This window comes from Schistocerca cancellata, chromosome 2 (genome assembly GCF_023864275.1).
Source record: "Schistocerca cancellata isolate TAMUIC-IGC-003103 chromosome 2, iqSchCanc2.1, whole genome shotgun sequence".
In the NCBI taxonomy this organism is placed as follows: domain Eukaryota; kingdom Metazoa; phylum Arthropoda; class Insecta; order Orthoptera; family Acrididae; genus Schistocerca; species Schistocerca cancellata.
In genome coordinates, this window is record NC_064627.1 from 548,800,530 (window position 1) to 548,817,939 (window position 17,410).

Here is a 17,410-nt window from a genome sequence, read left to right on the forward strand (position 1 = left end):
GGTTTGAGACTACAATGAATCGAGCGGTTTCAAGAGTTTTTGAAGCCGAAATGGCCGAAGGGGCTGCTGCCGATCATTTTAATTTTCCTACACTGAAGAATAGATTAAAATCAGTTTAGGGCATCAGCAGACATGATGAGGTTTTCGCACCAATACTATTTGTGGGGAATTTCTTTAAGTAAACTGGATCCATTGTGAAAGATTTGAGGGCTGGACACACGAACTTTGTGCAGAAATTGAGTATTCATTGTATTACAACGAAAAAAAATTGTTTTTAGTTTCATCTTTGAAAATTAGACAAGTGTTGTTTAGCTAACTTGTGCAAAAGGGTCACAATATTATTTTTCATAGTAAAACTTATGTTTCTGTTGTACTTTTGATATATAACCAGTTTACATTTGTTTGTGAACAACAAAAACAACTTTTTTTCTTATAGCTATATTTTGTTGTATGGTCCATACTATCCGACATTCCTTCATTATCTCGACTGTAACTCTTTCAAATTTTTTTAATGGTTATGTCGTGTGGTTAGAAATCTTTTTTCACCATTTGCAGAAAAACAAATGTTCACATAAAGGTTTTATGCAGTTATACCACATTTCAAGAAAACAACAAAATTTATATACCAATTTTGGCCTGAATGGCCAAAGAGCCGCCGTTCCCCTGCTCATAGCCGAAAACATATTTGTGCTTTCAAATGCTCGGAAGTGGATGTGTTTTACTAAAGATCATAATCACAGGGTGACGTTAACTCCGAAACTACATGGCTACAACAATGTCAAAGTAGCAGCACGAAGTATTGCATGCTAACATTTATAGCGACCGTAAACAAGTGAATATCGGTTTGAAGTCATACATTGTCTTCCATTTCAAATGGGACAGATGCTCCCTTCACTTTCAGTGCCGAGAAACTTTAGAGTGAACAATTAATACATTAATATGCGAAGTAACCGGTTATACTCTTTACTTATCGTGTCTCGCAAACACATGTTTAGTTATTTCACTCTAGCTGGAATCCTTCACACATATTAATAACTTTCCATTATCCGATACACTTCAGAACGCCTCGATATGATTACACCAGCAATCCTTCAACACTAGACACTTAGTGAATGTATTTAACGTCATTAAAGTGACACATCTGACTGATAAGACTGGCCATGCAATACTAATCAGTGATCGAGTACTGAATGGATGGACCTAAATACAGAATGTCATACCGTTAGGAAGAAATCGGCTGCCAGGAAAGACTTCGGAGCTCATGAGAAGGTCTCACTACATCACAATGTAGTGATATGGTTGCACTAGCAGATCTGTTCATCAATACGCCCGAACACAAGCTGACCCAATGCTACTAAGCTAAAGTGAGTAATACCAACAAAATTATGGTCGAGAAAATTTTCATTGAAACTGGGGAAAGGAATTCTTATTCAGTCTTCAAGAAAGATTCCTTACTCGGATGAAAAATATCATATGCCTTACAGAAACATTTGTCACTGAAGCCAGTGGAAAAAAAAAGGAAACCAGAGAAGTGGAATTAAATTTCAAAACACTTAACATTTCTTTTTCCGTATTTGTTATTTTGAAGTATTTCCTTTTCTGTATTAGTTGTATTTGTGATCCAATAAAACCGTTATTAATGGCAAGCAAATATTATACGACGTTCGAAATGTTTTTCCTTTCTTAAAAAAATACAATTTGGCACTTATGCCGTTTTCCACAAACACCCCTCAAATGTCTCTAATGGTACTAATAGGCCGCACAAACACCGAAATTATGTAAAACATGTAGTGACTAGCTAGTATCAGTGCTGCAGGGCCATTTTACTGCTAAGTCCTCTAGCGGCGCAACTCAGGCAAAGTGTCCAGAGAAGAATTTTAAAAGCAAGGGACTTATTTTAAGCAACTCCTACTCTGGCGGTTGGTGTGGCTGCCTCTAGATCGGGGGATCCTGGTGTCGATTGCCGGACAGGTCGGAGACTTCTTCCCTCGGGTACTTGTTGCTTGTGTTGCCCTAATCATTTCATCTTATCACCATCGTCGCACATGCTACCGAAGTGGCGTCAAATAGAGAGACTTGCATCACGCGCACGAAAAGCACCAGGCGGAATCTTCCGGCCAATAATGCCATACGATCATTTCATTTTAAATTAAAAGCAGAAATTCTATTTCAGCGCGTTTGAAAATTCAAAGATATAATCTCCAAGTATAGATGTTGATCGACCCGATGAAAGCAAGGCGCAACTTGCTGTATGTTGAACAGTAAATTTAACGTGCAGCGAAAATTAACTTACGAAAATATTGTTCAGTATTTACACACGAGTGCACCACTGGCGACATTTTCTCAGTAATTATTGACAAGCCTCGAGCATCATGTGCGAGTAAGAATCTCATTTCTGCTTCACACAATATGATTTTGGACACCTTTGGAGAGCTATCTCCACCTTCGTGAGTCATTTACAACTCTGGCTATGGGTGTTTCGGAAATTTTGGTTACTGTGGCTACCAGTAGGTGGCCATGGTAACGAGTCTCGAAAACGTAGTCAGTGACTACAATAACACACGCTTCTATTGAAGTCACTATGCCATATTTTCTGTTACCATATGAGCTTGCCGACTGTGGAATCGATATACACCTTTTCAGTCTCCATACCCAAGCATTTTTTCGTGGTATGCGGGTACTGTGGACAATGACCATTGTGGAGCTACTACCATCTACTCCATATTTACAATAAGGTCAGAATTGGGTTAGTTATGAAAAATCACTTATTTAACCACACCTATGTTACACGTATGTATGGCTAAAGGATCGCCGATCTACGCTTTCATTTACTCGTTTCTGCTGGTAATGCTCCGTGAGATGTGGATGAGATGTACACTCTAGCGAGAAGAAGCTGATATGGCTCCTCTAACGGACAGGCTAGCATTCGGACGTAGTCTTTCTAGACCCTGCCTAAACCATAAGCAAAACCAAGGATGTACAGAATATTGTAGATAATATTGCCACATGATTTACGCAGCAAATGAGACCTTTATTCATAGGACAACATAGGAGATTGTTGGCCGTTGTAGAATGAGATGAACAGGATGCGAGTGTACGTTTGTTATTTTTTAGGTAGTTTAAGTGGATCTTATGTTAGCAAAAATTTGTAGAGTCGACTTAACTACGTTGGAAAAACTGGTACAAGACGAGCTGAGTATGGGCGTGTTTTCAGGCATCAGCATCCTCTACACCAAGCCCGAGAAGCCCCCACCCAACCTATTTTCTTTTTTGGACCCATTCACGATAGATGTATGGATCTACATGGCAACTGCTTTTCTTGGCGTATCTGCGATTTTCTTCGTTTTAGCAAGGTTTGTAATACACAGATGTTGCATGAGGTTACACACATCTGTTCTCTTCTTCAGTCCCGAATCATATTTTATCTAATAAGCATTTTGATACACTTCTGTTGCTTCTTTCGCTAACTTTTTTTGTTCTGCGTTGCGTAATTTCTTAAATATATGGCATTTTGATTCTTTCGCTCGATGTTTTACTTTGCTGTGTTTACAATAAAGTATTTCTTTTGTCATTGTAAAGAGTTCATCAACTACCAAATTAACACAGCATAAGTTTCATCCAGTTGTCTTTGCTTTCTCTTGGGCCTAAAACTATATTTATGCATCACTTCTGTTAATCCTATGTTTATTTATTCATTCATTTTTCCACTTGTCTACTTCATTTCTATCAAGTCTAGTATTACGAACAGGCCTGTTGTGCAATTACGTACTTCCTATATTTGCTGCCGAAGCTATTGTGATATTAATAAGTCACTGTATGTTTTTTCGTTTCCTTCTTTGGAGATATTCTGTTCAGAGCTTTTAAGATATAACTAAACCAATTCATCGTTGTCAAGCGGAAGTTAGTTAGGTGAAAGAAATGGTATTACTTTCAAACTTAATCAGGACAGTGTTTCAAAGCCGAGTTCACAGACGTATAGCGTAGCCCAAATAAAACAGATGTTTCTTAATAACAAAAGGAATCAAACCACACTTTTTGCAGATTCAAGTCGGTTGTTCTTTGCTCGAGAAAAGGTTACATTTTTTCCATAACTCTAATACAAGACTATTAACGGCCGATGAGTGGCTGTTAGATATGGGGAAGTTTCCTATGAGCTTTGTGTCATTCACTGTTTGTAATCCAATTACCTTCTGATTACCTGCAAGCAAATTTTAAATTTTAACTTGAGACATGTCTTTATGTGTTTTGTCTGTTCACTTCTACATACTTATTCACACTGAAATTAGTTCCTGTCTTTGTTGGTGTTTCTTTCTAATCTTGTTAAAAAAAAATGAGGCTTCTCTTGTGTCTTGTGCACTTATTTTGGTATAAGTCCTGCGAAATATTAAAAATAACGCGTGAAAACTGTTAGCAATATGTGCTTGATTATTATTACAAAACTTCTGTGTGTGATGTTCAGTCTAATTAATAGTATATTGTAATATAGAACGAATGCATTTATTAGACCAAATGAGATTAAAAAGCACGCATGACAATACAAATAATCTGTATTCTCTATCACTTTGACCATTTAGTAAATAGAACCACAGCATTTTTGAAGTATGATGATTGAAAGTTTATGGACATAATAAGATTAAAATTTCGTGATACATTTCGTTTTTCATTAACTTAGATTTATGCTTTTGCCATGAATGTGATCTGTTCCACATACACACTCCAGTGTAATAACTACATAAAAAAGATCATATGTTTTTCGTTTCAGAATGGCACCGAATGAATGGACGAGACCGCATCCCTGTGATCAAGATAGCTCAGAACTTGAAAACACGTTCAGCTTGATAAACATTCTTTGGTTCACAATGGGATCTCTCATGGGTGCCGGATGCGATCTCCTACCAAAGTGAGTCGTTAAATATCTCCTTCAGCCTACTGAGAAAGGAATGTCCACATGTGGATGCACACAGTTTATCTTAGAAAGTATTGCATTACATGATTTGAAATCGCTTCCAAGACAGTGCCCAACGTATCGACCATAACGTCTGTCGATATCAAAGATTCGCGTGCCGATAGGAACAGCCATCTTGGAAGTGTGTCCTCTCCTGAATCCTCGAAGATTAGGCCCTTGGTCCGTTGGTTATCTCCCTGTATATCAGTGATATTTCATCAATGTTATATTCTTGTAAGTATTACTTATTTGCTGACAAGAACATTACATCTGTCTTATTTAGAACTCACTATACGGCCGTGCTTCGCAGCGGAAGTTAAAGAAGGGTCTTTGCATACCGTCCTTTTTTAGGGTTCCTTATCTCAGTCGGTAAAAACGGAACCGCTATGGGATACTTCACCTATACAGTAAATCCATTTTTCCTAGGCAAGAAGTCAAATATAAATAAAACCTAACGAAAGAAGCAAAGCGATTTCGTTGCGTTTTTAATGCACAAAGGGAAATAATGAAATCCAAATATCCTAGCCATGTAAATTCAGTGTCAGTTTGTGTTTGTAACGTAATTCTGCCACTGACGTGAACTTTCGAAAATACTTGTGTCACTTAGCTTTTTTTACAAAAAAAAAAAAAAAAAAAAGAGAGAGAGAGAGAGAGAGCCGGCGCGATCCATGGGTTCTTTTGTGTACTACGAAACTAATAGCGCCATCTGTTGTTTCTTTGGCGTGTTACACCGTGACAGTCGTGTCACTAAGGTAAACATCCGAACTACTAAGCTGCGCTGATTCCAAAGCGATTGTCGCCTGAATGTGAGATCCGTGAGGCGATTTTGATGAAATAAAGTCTATATGTTGCCCCAAGCTCGAGTCGCCTGTGGAAACCACATGAAAATTCGTCTAGCAGTTTTGGAGACACGACGGTTTTATCATCAGTGCAGATCATTACATCTTATAAAAATGTGTGTGTGTGTGTTCCACATGTCCTAAACCACTGAATCGATTTCAACCAAATTTGGTACACATACACCTCACATTCAGGCGACAGTCGCTTTGGGGGTAAAAACCACCTACCTGTCAAAGGTGTGGGCGGTGGGGGTGAAAAAGAAGGGTAGCCAACGACGCGTGGATTCCCAGACTTCATCCACTCAGTATTTGAGAACGAGATCACTTAGCGCCTTGCAAGAAACTATGCACACAATTTCAATCTTTACGATAACTTTTCTCGCTGACAACCCCTACAAAATCATGAAAGGAAATATGTTTATCCCTTACTATTTTTCCGCTGCTCACTCAGTAAAAGAACCGCATGAGGCGTGGATTGTAATTTATTACTTTTTTACTACTAATTGTATTCGTGACACAGTTTACAGGCAGTATGCACATGTATCGCGCAATATAAGTGAAAATTATATTACTGTACAACACACAGTACAGGAGATATGACGTCATACACAATGAGGTGCGTGGAAAACTGCTTCATTGTGTATGACGTTTAAATTTATTACTTAATTGATACTATCTCCATTTGGAACACATTTTGCAGACAGTATACGTACATGCCGCTGAATGTACCTAGAAAATTATGTAATTGGGCGACACATAAGTCAGGAAGTATGACGTCATAAGTATGAAGCACAAGGCCATACATTGCGTGATACGGACGTGGACACACAGTTATAAGTAAATACTTGGGCAGCGTCGGATTCCTGCGCTAGTATACATATAAAAGTAAGATAACCTTTATTCAGCGTCACGAGGGACACAAGACCCGGGTCTCAAACCACCCGTCCGTCTCTAACGATCTCATTATTGACAGGATATCAAATCTTAATCTTGCTTTCTTCCTTTTTAACTAAACCCTAGGAAATTAGCCGGCCGCGGTGGTCTAGCGGTTCCGGCGCTCAGTCCGGAACCGCGCGACTGCTACGGTCGCAGGTTCGAATCCTGCCTCGGGCATGGATGTGTGTGATGTACTTAGGTTAGTTAGGTTTAAGTAGTTCTAAGTTCTAGGGGACTGATGACCACAGATGTTAAGTCCCATAGTGCTCAGAACCATTTGAACCTAGGAAATTACAGGTCATGCTCATTTCGCAACGAAACTTTAACTGCGGAATTTTTGTGCAACAGTTTAAAGAAATGGTTCAAATGGTTCTGAGCACTATGGGACTTAACATCTGAGGTCATCAGTCCCCTAGAACTTAGAACTACTTAAACCCAACTAACCTAAGGACATCACACACATCCATGCCCAAGGCAGGATTCGAACCTGCGACCGTAGCAGTCGCGCGGTTCCGAACTGAAGCGCCTAGAACCGCTCGGCCACCGCGGCCGGCTGCAACAGTTCTTCGCACACTCTTCGGTGGTATGCAGTTACTTTATCAGATAACATTAATCAGTCCATAATCTTGAACGAACATCTAAACTGGGAAGAAATAAACTGTCAGAGACGCAGGAAATCTCTCTCTTGCTACATGCAGTTCAAAATATAGAAAAATATTTTCCCTAAAATAAAATAAAAACTAGTCCAATAATTAATTCCGGCGCACTTTACTATTGTGATGCAACTTAACAGGGCACAAATAGCGAAAGGTTCATACGAACCGAACTAGCAATGAATATTTGCGTAAGATAGATATGTAACGTTGGGTTGTTTAGTCACGTTAAGTCCCTCCTATTTTCGGTTAGAGTGAATGTGACAGGATGGCTGTTGCGATTTTTACATACTACGTTCTCTTCATCGACTTTTTAGTCACTGGTGTCCTCGACTTACTGCCTCACTTTTCAAATACCTATCATCATTCCATAACAGCAATAGAACATATTGGCTATACATAACACAAAATCTTTTTCTATTTCTTTCAGATAGCTTCCTTGTGTCCAACAGCGAACTAGTAATTCTGTCACATTTTCAAAACTATCCATGCATTCTTGCCGCTTCTCTTCGTTTTTCTGCTAACGTTTTCTTATTTTGTTTGATGCTGGTTCCCTACAGCAGCCAACTACTTTTCAAGATTTCCTTCTCTGCTAACTCCTTCAGTGCACTTCTTTCAGTATCTCATTAGCTTCATTTCACAGAAACGTCACATTATGAAAAAAACTAAAATAATATTAATGTGTCTGACATTATTATAAGAACATATTTTTGTTATTATTATTATTACTGTTCTTCTTATTAATAATAATGTTATTATCAAATATAATAACAATAATTATTATTATGTACAGCTTATTTACGTGTGGTTATTGCAATATCAAATTTCTAAGGATATCTGATTAGATGACAGTTGATAAAAATACATGTATAAACTAAAATAAAATTTTAAATAAATTTTTCGGGTTTTCTGCTTGATAATATTGTGCAAATCTTACAATATTTCGTCGATACAACTGCTAAACATCTTCAGGTGGTGGTAGTTGCTGTAGTCACTGCTACAAGAAACGACTGATGATAACAGCGCGGCGGTGTCAAAATTTACGAGCAGGCAATAAGCGTGCGCGGGAAGTCGCCCGCAGTTGGATGAAAGGGGCGCTCATAGTGCCCCCAGGCGGGAGTCGAACGGCCTTTCATGCTTGCGCTATAGGCAAAGACTGTGCTACCGGACACTTCTGTGACTAAAAGCTGAATTAAATCTCAGCAACGCGCATATTTAATGCTCCTTGCGAACTTATGTTACCAATAACACCTTCTAAAATTTGATCAGAGGTTTTTCAGGAAAAATCACGACGTTTAGTGAGGCACCCAGGTAGAGCCTAATCCGTTTTAGGTTTGCATCCAGTTAACTAAGATAACGTACACTGCACTGTTAGGTGAGAAGTCCCCTAGGGTTTCACTCGCGTAAGGCGAAATATTCTCAAACTTCCACTTTATTAGTTACCTATCCAGTGAGAACTAAAATACCTTCTGTGATGAGTGCTTATATGGTATAATTTCTTGTCCATACTGTTCATAATAGTGAGAGGCCGGCAGGCAGAAAGAGAGAGAGAGAGAGAGAGAGAGAGAGAGAGAGAGAGAGAAGGAAGATGACGAAATCCGATGCTGATAAACGGCCTTCTCGTCTCATATAACATCAAAGGGGCCACCGAACTGAATTTCTTCATCCAACAACAGTGGCACCTCTATCAACAGTGGCACATACCCACAGGTTACGAGATATTTCAGAGGGATTTGACGTTTAATTCAGAGCTTTGGTGCCAAGTCTTCTGATGAGGAACTTAATAACAACATTTTTCTGGCCCTTGTAGGTCAAATGTTGATGACAACTGACTTCATCAAAATTATGTGGATCTAAATTGAGTCCTTGGTTAAGGAATAAGGCTCTGGAGCTTGACGTTGGTATTGGACATCGCATGGTGAGGACGACACTGCGACCATTACTCTGGTAGCACCTGAAAGACTTACAAATCGTCTTACTCACTTGTTAACCAACTAGCAATTTTTCTCCGGAGAATTTTATTCAGTTTTGTGGCGACTGAAAGTTCTAACAATGATATTCCATATTCATTCTAAAATATCGAATTTTCTCGATACCATTTTCATCTACAAGGAAGTACACGTTAAATAATCTCCAGTTTTGAAGATAAGATTTCCTTTTCACCAAGAGGCCACCATGAAGTGTAACCTTCACTGCCTGTTTTCAGGGCTGTGTCGACGAGGCTGCTGGCGGGCATGTGGTGGTTCTTCACGCTGATCGCGATCGCATCGTACACGGCCAACCTGGCCGCCTTCCTCACTATCAGCAGGATGGAGTCACCCATCAACAGCGTCCAGGACTTGGCCAAGCAGACCAAGATCAAGTACGGCACCTTCGGCAGGGGCTCCACGGCAGCGTTCTTCAAGGCAAGTTTTAAAGTACCCCGACATAGTCTGACCATTCACTAGCAATAACGTCTAATAATATAATATAAGAATGCAGTGTTTCACGTGGGACATCTTGAAGAAAGAACTTTCAGCTCATCGTCGGATGTAAACGTTAACATTTACATTTGCCCATCTACGCGAAACTGCTAACAGACTACCTGTGAACAGTGCAACTGTCTTAACCTATTTATTTGCTTCTACTCTACACCTTTTTAACGCATATATTTTCGTTATGTCATCGTGAGTCCACATGATGTTGTACAGGGCGGAGGAAATAAAACTGGCCTATAAAATATTTATAATCATACGCAGAATGAATTTTGTTAACGAACAGCACAGAAGGTACTGGAAATGGAGACCGTTCCGCTCCATTTTGTCTCTAAGTTCTGCATTGCAGACTTTGCTGAAGGTTTTGTCAAAAGTCTTCCACTCTTAAACTACTGTGCAAAAAATTCCCCGTACGTTTTCCGCGAACTGTGCTTCACATAAACCTCGGCGATGAATACGGCTGCTTTCCCATGAGCACCATTTTGTGCTACATTTAGCTAGTCACTAGACACGGCTGCTCCTCACATTCATTCAGACGTAATGTTACAGCGAAATACTCGGGACACAGCGTGAGGGGAAAACCGAGTGGCTGACATGTGACAGCAGTGGATTGGCGCCTAGAAATCACGGTTTCCAGCATTTCCTGTGCTAGAAAGTTCTCCTGTTCATTAACAAAGGTCAGTTCCGAGTCAGTCTTATGAATATTTTCGCGGCGTTTAGTTCCGTTAATTTTCAACATTTCCTTACCATGCTTTACGACAAGTGACGTCACCCTCTTTAGAAATGGAAGAGTTCCTACTGTATCTGGAACAGACTACAAGCGTTTAAAAGACACAGTATGAGACTTACATCTACGAAACCCGTGATTTGCATGTACGAAGCAATCGAGAGCATTTTTTTTTATGTTTGAGGGTCTCAGTTCCACGACCAAAGTTCGCCAGAAGCCGAATAGTGAGTTTAATGTAGCCGAAATGGGACGTTACAGTAGCCAGTAAGATGATACAGCTTCCACGTAGCAACGGCGGTTATTTGCGACAGCTGAATTCTAGAATGGTGGTTACTTGTAGGAATTCATCCACTCTAGAGTTCATCTTTGGTTTTCACTGAAGGTCATGTGTTCCACTTTTCTTACCGGCTTGACTATCCTAAGAAGCTGATTAACGCCAAACTACGAAAGTTTAACTCTAAGTTACGATCTGGTGCTTATCTATCACACGCGGAACACACATAGAATTTAAATACCCATTTGCTGACAATATGGGGAAAAGATTCTGATAACAAGAGGGTCAATCATGTTACACATTCGCAGTACAGAATTTTTTAGTATATATCTGCCCCCCCCCCCTTCTCCAATATCCAAAAGGCGACAAAATCTGAAGGGTGCAGGCACTGGAAAATTAATAATAATCGATGGTTTTATTAGACCACGTTGAAAAAATAATGTACCAAACCGGTCAAAATGTTCTATCAAAATACATGAAGTTCTGCTGTATACACTACTTGAGTATTAATGAACATTTTTCTCGAACAACAACGGAAGTCTTAACATTACCAGAACTTTAATCAAGACAGCCCTACATTGATTAGGTCAAACTATCTGATCGTCATATGTCTGATTCACTGTGGTATTTTTCGGCACTCTAGATACTCGCAGTTAGCAACGTTCACTGCCGTCTGTTTCAGTGATCCAGTACACGGGACTATTTCTCCATCGTCCATCAGTAGGTTGCAGCACCGTTCCTTTCGAGAAGTGTTATACTCTGAGATGAAATTTGCAAGTATACGTTTTAAACTAAATGCGTCGCAGTGTATTTGGTTTACTCTGCTGCGTCGCGTACTCGGTAGCATTCTGAACGTGCGGGTGAACGTCTCCCGCCTTTGCTTCTAACCATTCTGACAAATCCTCCTCTATTTTAGTCGTCAATAAACTACTGTCCTGTGTTTTTTAAATCTTCTACTTGTTTAATAACTCTATCGATCTGTTCACCTATTTTAGTCTGTTCTCTGTTTATTGCTTGCACGTTCCCTCTAATTTAGAGACCGAACTTCTCAATGTTTCGTTCATTTAATTGCAAGATTTTGCACTTAATATTTACTTATCTGCCGAGATAGATAAATTTTCATCCCTTTTCTTAGTATGTGATTCAATATCATTAACAATCTTTAATACCTCTTTCTTAAATTCTTGATCTTGATAATCTCGATGTTTCTGTAATTCTAACATCTCCCCCCGAAAAGCTTTTCCGGCAAGTTCGCGTTGTTTCTCCTGTTCCCTTTCTCTAAGCCCGCGTTGTTCGTTTTGCTCTAAAATTTCCTCTCTAAAGGCTTTATCTCTAAGATCACACAGTTTATTTAGCTCTATTTGTTCCTGATTTGATTTCACTAGAAATTCAAACAGCTAATTGATACTGATATTTCCAGTTGGCATATTGACCACACTGGTAGGATTACTTTCCTCACAAATACCTACAGTGTGAACCTCGTAACTTTCGGTACGGTCATTACTCCTCACCAAACTAGTTCTACTCATATTTGACATTTCAGGTTCCAACAAATCCTCTGTCCTATTAACATCTAAATTTTCCACACGGTTTTCATCCTCGCTCGTATCTGCTCTCCCAAAAGTCCCTAGACTTGTATCTAGATTCTATCTTAAATGGTATCCCCGTTTTATTGTTATCAATATACACTCTCAGAATAACACCAAAATAAGAATACACAATAAATAAAATATAACTCTAACTACTTACACAGTTTCTGCGTCATGGACTTGCCTTATCCACGCAATCAAAATTAAAAGGAAGCGCAATAAAGTACTGTTCAGCCAGAAATAAAATGTCTTCAAACATACAAGTCTGGGTAATTTCCAAGAATGATTGCCTCTCGAAGTTGCGGGGTCCAAACGATACATATCGAACGTGCGATCCTACATCAATCACGCCACTCTGGTGGCGGGCGTTATGATCAATTATTTGTGATCGACATTTTTATCTGCTTTCCGTCGTTCCCTTAGTTGCTCTAAGTTACACACCTCTGCGAATTAAAAAAAAGGGAATTGTTTTCGTAGCGTACACATCACATGGACTTTCACTTGACAACACCGACAACGAGTAAGGAAAGTCGTCTCCTTTGTAATTACAAGTATTTCTGTAACGCTCTTCTTTTGTCGTTCCTGTAGTGACCACCGTAAACATACTCATAACGCCCGCCACCAGTCACGAGATCGGTTTAGGATCGCAAGTTCGATATGCATCGCTTGGACCCCGCGACTTCGAGAGGCAATCACTCTTAGAAATTACCCTAGTCGGAGCCGCAGTAACAAAAGTCAATTATTTCCTACCTTCCCTACTGCTTTTGAAGTCTTGTAGTTCCCGGAGGTTGCCGGACGCACTCGCAGATGCGGTCTTCCGTCCGCAATCAACTCGTGTCGTTGCGCTTGCGTCGTGGGTTGTCGTATTGGAGAATATGAAACAAATAATTGACAGTTTTCAGTCACTGGTCATCACACAATTACAAAAATTATATTTCACCACTGTGTATTACATAATAATTGTTTTCATCCTCTTTTTCGAGCCACGTATTGGGCGCTAGCTGTAACCGCCCTCCGTCGATCTGCTGTCATCGACTTCTCTGACGTAATTTATTGATGTGTCATCTGCTGTACATGTCCGACTTTTAGTTATATCTATACATCAGATGGGGCAGCCACAAACATCTTCACTGTAACGGTGACTAAATCTCGGGTTTTCATAATAATTAATGTTAACTTTTTGCTCAGTCGATCATCCTTCATTTGTTGCTCCATTACCGAAGACAAGATTGTTAATAACCTCTTTGAATGTTAGTTGTTATTTACTAATACACACGTAATTATGGAAATCACTTTGTTCTTTATTAAGAACATTCAATAATAATTAAATGATCATGAATGATTGCGTTTTGTATAGAGGGAAAAGGAAGGTTGATTTTACAATTACTTTGAGCAATTACGGCAACTAAAATGTCTGTGATTTTTATAGTTCATCACTCAAAGATATTATAGAAAGGATTATAGTCCGTTACTATACTTCGATACAGTTATTCAAACTTCGTACGCTTTTATTTTCACAAAGCTAACGTCCAGTTCCGTACTTATATTCGATTTAACGCCCCTTCGTATATTCCACAGAGCCTATTATCAGTTATTCGGCATGTAATAGAAGTTAATACTGAGCGATACTTTTTCTCGCGCACACAATTCCTCAAATATTCTTAGTCCATGCCCTTACGGCGAAAGTCTATCCCGTAAAAATTAACATATAGTCAATTTTCTTGTAGTTTCACAAAAGTGCCCTGATCCCTTCCCTGGCATTCCACACTGAAATGCTCACTATATCGCACGCCGCAGCTACGTGAACTTATTCAGAGCGCAGAAAACAAGACAAGAGAACTAACAATACCCGCTCATGGTTTATATAGTATAATTTAGAAACAAAAGCAGCCGTTGATTTCCCTGAAGTGCTACTTTGCTGCGGGCGATCGATAATTTTAATTAAAACAATTTTTATAATGCTATTAATTATTTCCGATATTATCGATCACCTCCCTCCTACATGAGAATAATCCTGATAATATTGCTCTTAATTAAAAGAGCGGTTATAACTGGCGCAAGCCAATGAGGGCGCAGCTGTAACAACATGCTCTGCCAGAGGAAGCTTACTTCTGCTTCTGGTTCCTGCATTGGAGTGATATTGAGGCTCTGTCTGGAGGTTCAAATGGTTCAAATGCCTCTGAGCACTATGGGACTTAATATCTTAGGTCATCAGTCCCCTAGAACTTAGAACTACTTAAACATAACTAACCTAAGGACATCACACACATCCATGCCCGAGGCAGGATTCGAACCTGCGACCGTAGCAGTCGCACGGTTCCGGACTGAGCGCCTAGAACCGCGAGACCACCGCGGCCGGGACTCTGTCTGGAGGTGATGGATGTTTCGATGTCTCAGCATGTTCCTTGTTACAAGTGCGTGAGAGAGAGCTACCTGGTGCTATCAATTCATTCGCTTTCCACTCTTGGATCTTGCGTTTCAAGTACATCTACAAATAATTTTTATTCAGGATAGCTTCTCGTCCCATGTGTTTGTCACGTTTCAATGGGACTTGAGACATGAACACGGCTGTAACAAAACGATGTCGACAAGTGGCGAAGGATGATAGACGGAGTATTGAACAAATTGAGGGCAGGAACCAATGTCTGGAAACGTCATCCAACTACGCTAAAAAGCACAAAAAAATATAGGTCCCATGCCTGCTGCGCGTCTACTCTTGTCAGTGTGTGGGTGTGTTGATGAGTTGGGCAACGGATTGCTCTGACAAGTACCCTTTGGCTCCTGCAAGAACCAATTTCCACCCCACACTACTACAGAAGTCAGACAGACGCTCCTAACGTACCAAAAAGAAATGCCTGAAAAACTTTCTGCAATAAATATCTTCTGGAGTCGTCCGCTGTAAGGAAAAAGACACAAAAATATTCTATTTACTTACGTAACTAATGGAATACTTGGGTACTGGAGTATTGATAGTTGGTGTAAGAAAAACGTTAAACAAACGGAAAATATTATTTACTGCAAAATTTAAGAAAAATGAAATGAAACTATTATTTATAAACTGATGCACAAATTACTGCATTCTTTTCGGAATAGGAGGTTACCTCTTATGGATAGGAATCCTGTTAATGAGATTTATATACAAAGTGCGGGAAAGCTCTCTTATCCCCTTTCTTTAAGAATAATTTTTACTCGGCAGAATGGCTGAGACCCGCGCCTGCTCAACTTGAATAATTATCCAATTGAATTTTTCTAAGTATGGTCGATGCCGTCACGTGAGAAATGTAATGGAGTATCGTGAATGAAGTATGTTATTTATAATGGAGGAAAGATGGGGCTCGCCTACGCTGTAGCGCTCAATACCGTTAGCTGCGACGACTGCTGCCTGCGTCGTTCGCCGCTGAAAAATAACAAAACTATCTCTTTTTATCTGGATTGACCTTCGCCAATCTAACTATCACTATACCTTGATGAAGTCAAGGACTCCTATCTGCCCCTAGTCTTACTATTGGCGTGGTGCACTGGTCAGGTAACCAGTCCACCGCGATGCCACTCAATGTTTGCTCACAGGCGCTAACTAATACTCTGTCTGTGTTCACGCCGCACATTAAGTATTGCGGTCAACACAGTGAACAAACGCTTAATCGTGAGCGACTCAATATAGAGTATCACTCCTATTCGCTAGCGACAGAGGTGCTCTCTCAGTGCAGTACTGAAAAGAGACTGTTCTTCACTCTCTGCGTACACACACGAGCGCACTTGCACCTGCTATGTGTTCCCGCTACAAGAGCCTCACCGGAACGACTTCCCTACACGCAAAAAGCTAAAGGGTATATCATCCGCTGTCTTTCCCTCACTCCTCCGGCTCATTGCGTCAGAAATAGTCCACCAATCAGCGTTACTCTTACAAACAGGGGAATGGCGCTCCGTTTCAGCCTACCAATCCGAAAATATGTAGCATCAGCGTTAGGCGTTTTCTGTCCACCTGTGAGAACTCTGTACACTAGGTCCGTCAAAAGAATGTGTTTGCTGGGGCTCTTCCAAACAATACAGCGGGTTTTACTTTTAAGGTGAACACGCAGGCCATTATCCCTTTTCTCTGGCAAAAATTGTTTTGGTCCATAGGCAGTCGGCCGGTCGGCGCAGCTGCGTGCTACCCCACCATCCTATGGACTTTTCCGTGGGCTGGTTGCCTCCACCGAACAGAAACTCCTGTGGCCATAGTGTCTTGAATGTTTGTGTACGCCAGCATCGACTTTTTAATCTCGGTGCGCACTTGCGATTCATTTATTAGATTTGCATATCAGTTAAATGGAAATATGTAAAATTGACCCTATCCTATCGATTTTGGGCTCGAATGAAACGTCTTGATACGCAGAATACGATGGTGAGATCGGAATATGTAAGAAATGAAGGTCGGGGAACCACGCCACCTTACATTCTTCTGTAGCAAACTTGAGTTACAGACATTGATCGATGTCAAACGAAACGTACTGCAACGGCTTCACATCATTGAGTACATCAGATGGCACAGAACATGTGCACGTCTAATTACCAAATATGCAGCAACCAATCGCAAAATCATGTATTATTTATTCACTTTTGCAAATCGATTTCAACTGATTAACAGCCATCATCGGTGCTTTCAACCAATATGTGCCCTGAGTAATAATACTGTCTTAAGCAAAGGTCAAACATTGACTTTATGTTTGACGTCTGCTAAAGACAGTATTACTACTCAGAGCACATATTGGTTGAAAGCACCCATGATGGCTGTTAATCAGTTGAAATCGATTGGCAAAAGTGAATAAATAAAACATGATTTTGCGACTGGTTGCTGCATATTTGGTAATTTTATGGTTTATGGTCGCTGCACGACTTGGGAACCACATGGAGCCCACCATTCATGTGCACATGTGTCACAACAATATTAGTTGTGGGGCACCAGTGAACGGGCTCACGTTCGCTATCGAAAG

At 40.1% G+C, this 17,410-nt stretch overlaps 1 protein-coding gene across 1 annotated transcript in view; it reads left to right on the forward strand.

Annotated features, from left to right (window-relative positions):
* LOC126162131 (glutamate receptor ionotropic, kainate 2-like) overlaps nucleotides 1-17,410 on the forward strand; it is a 224,684-nt gene that overhangs the window by 165,104 nt on the left and 42,170 nt on the right. The window contains exons 12-14 of the mRNA XM_049918425.1: nucleotides 3,215-3,353; nucleotides 4,763-4,900; nucleotides 9,580-9,778. Coding sequence (XP_049774382.1) covers nucleotides 3,215-3,353; nucleotides 4,763-4,900; nucleotides 9,580-9,778 — 476 coding nt within the window. The remainder of the gene's footprint in view (nucleotides 1-3,214; nucleotides 3,354-4,762; nucleotides 4,901-9,579; nucleotides 9,779-17,410) is intronic.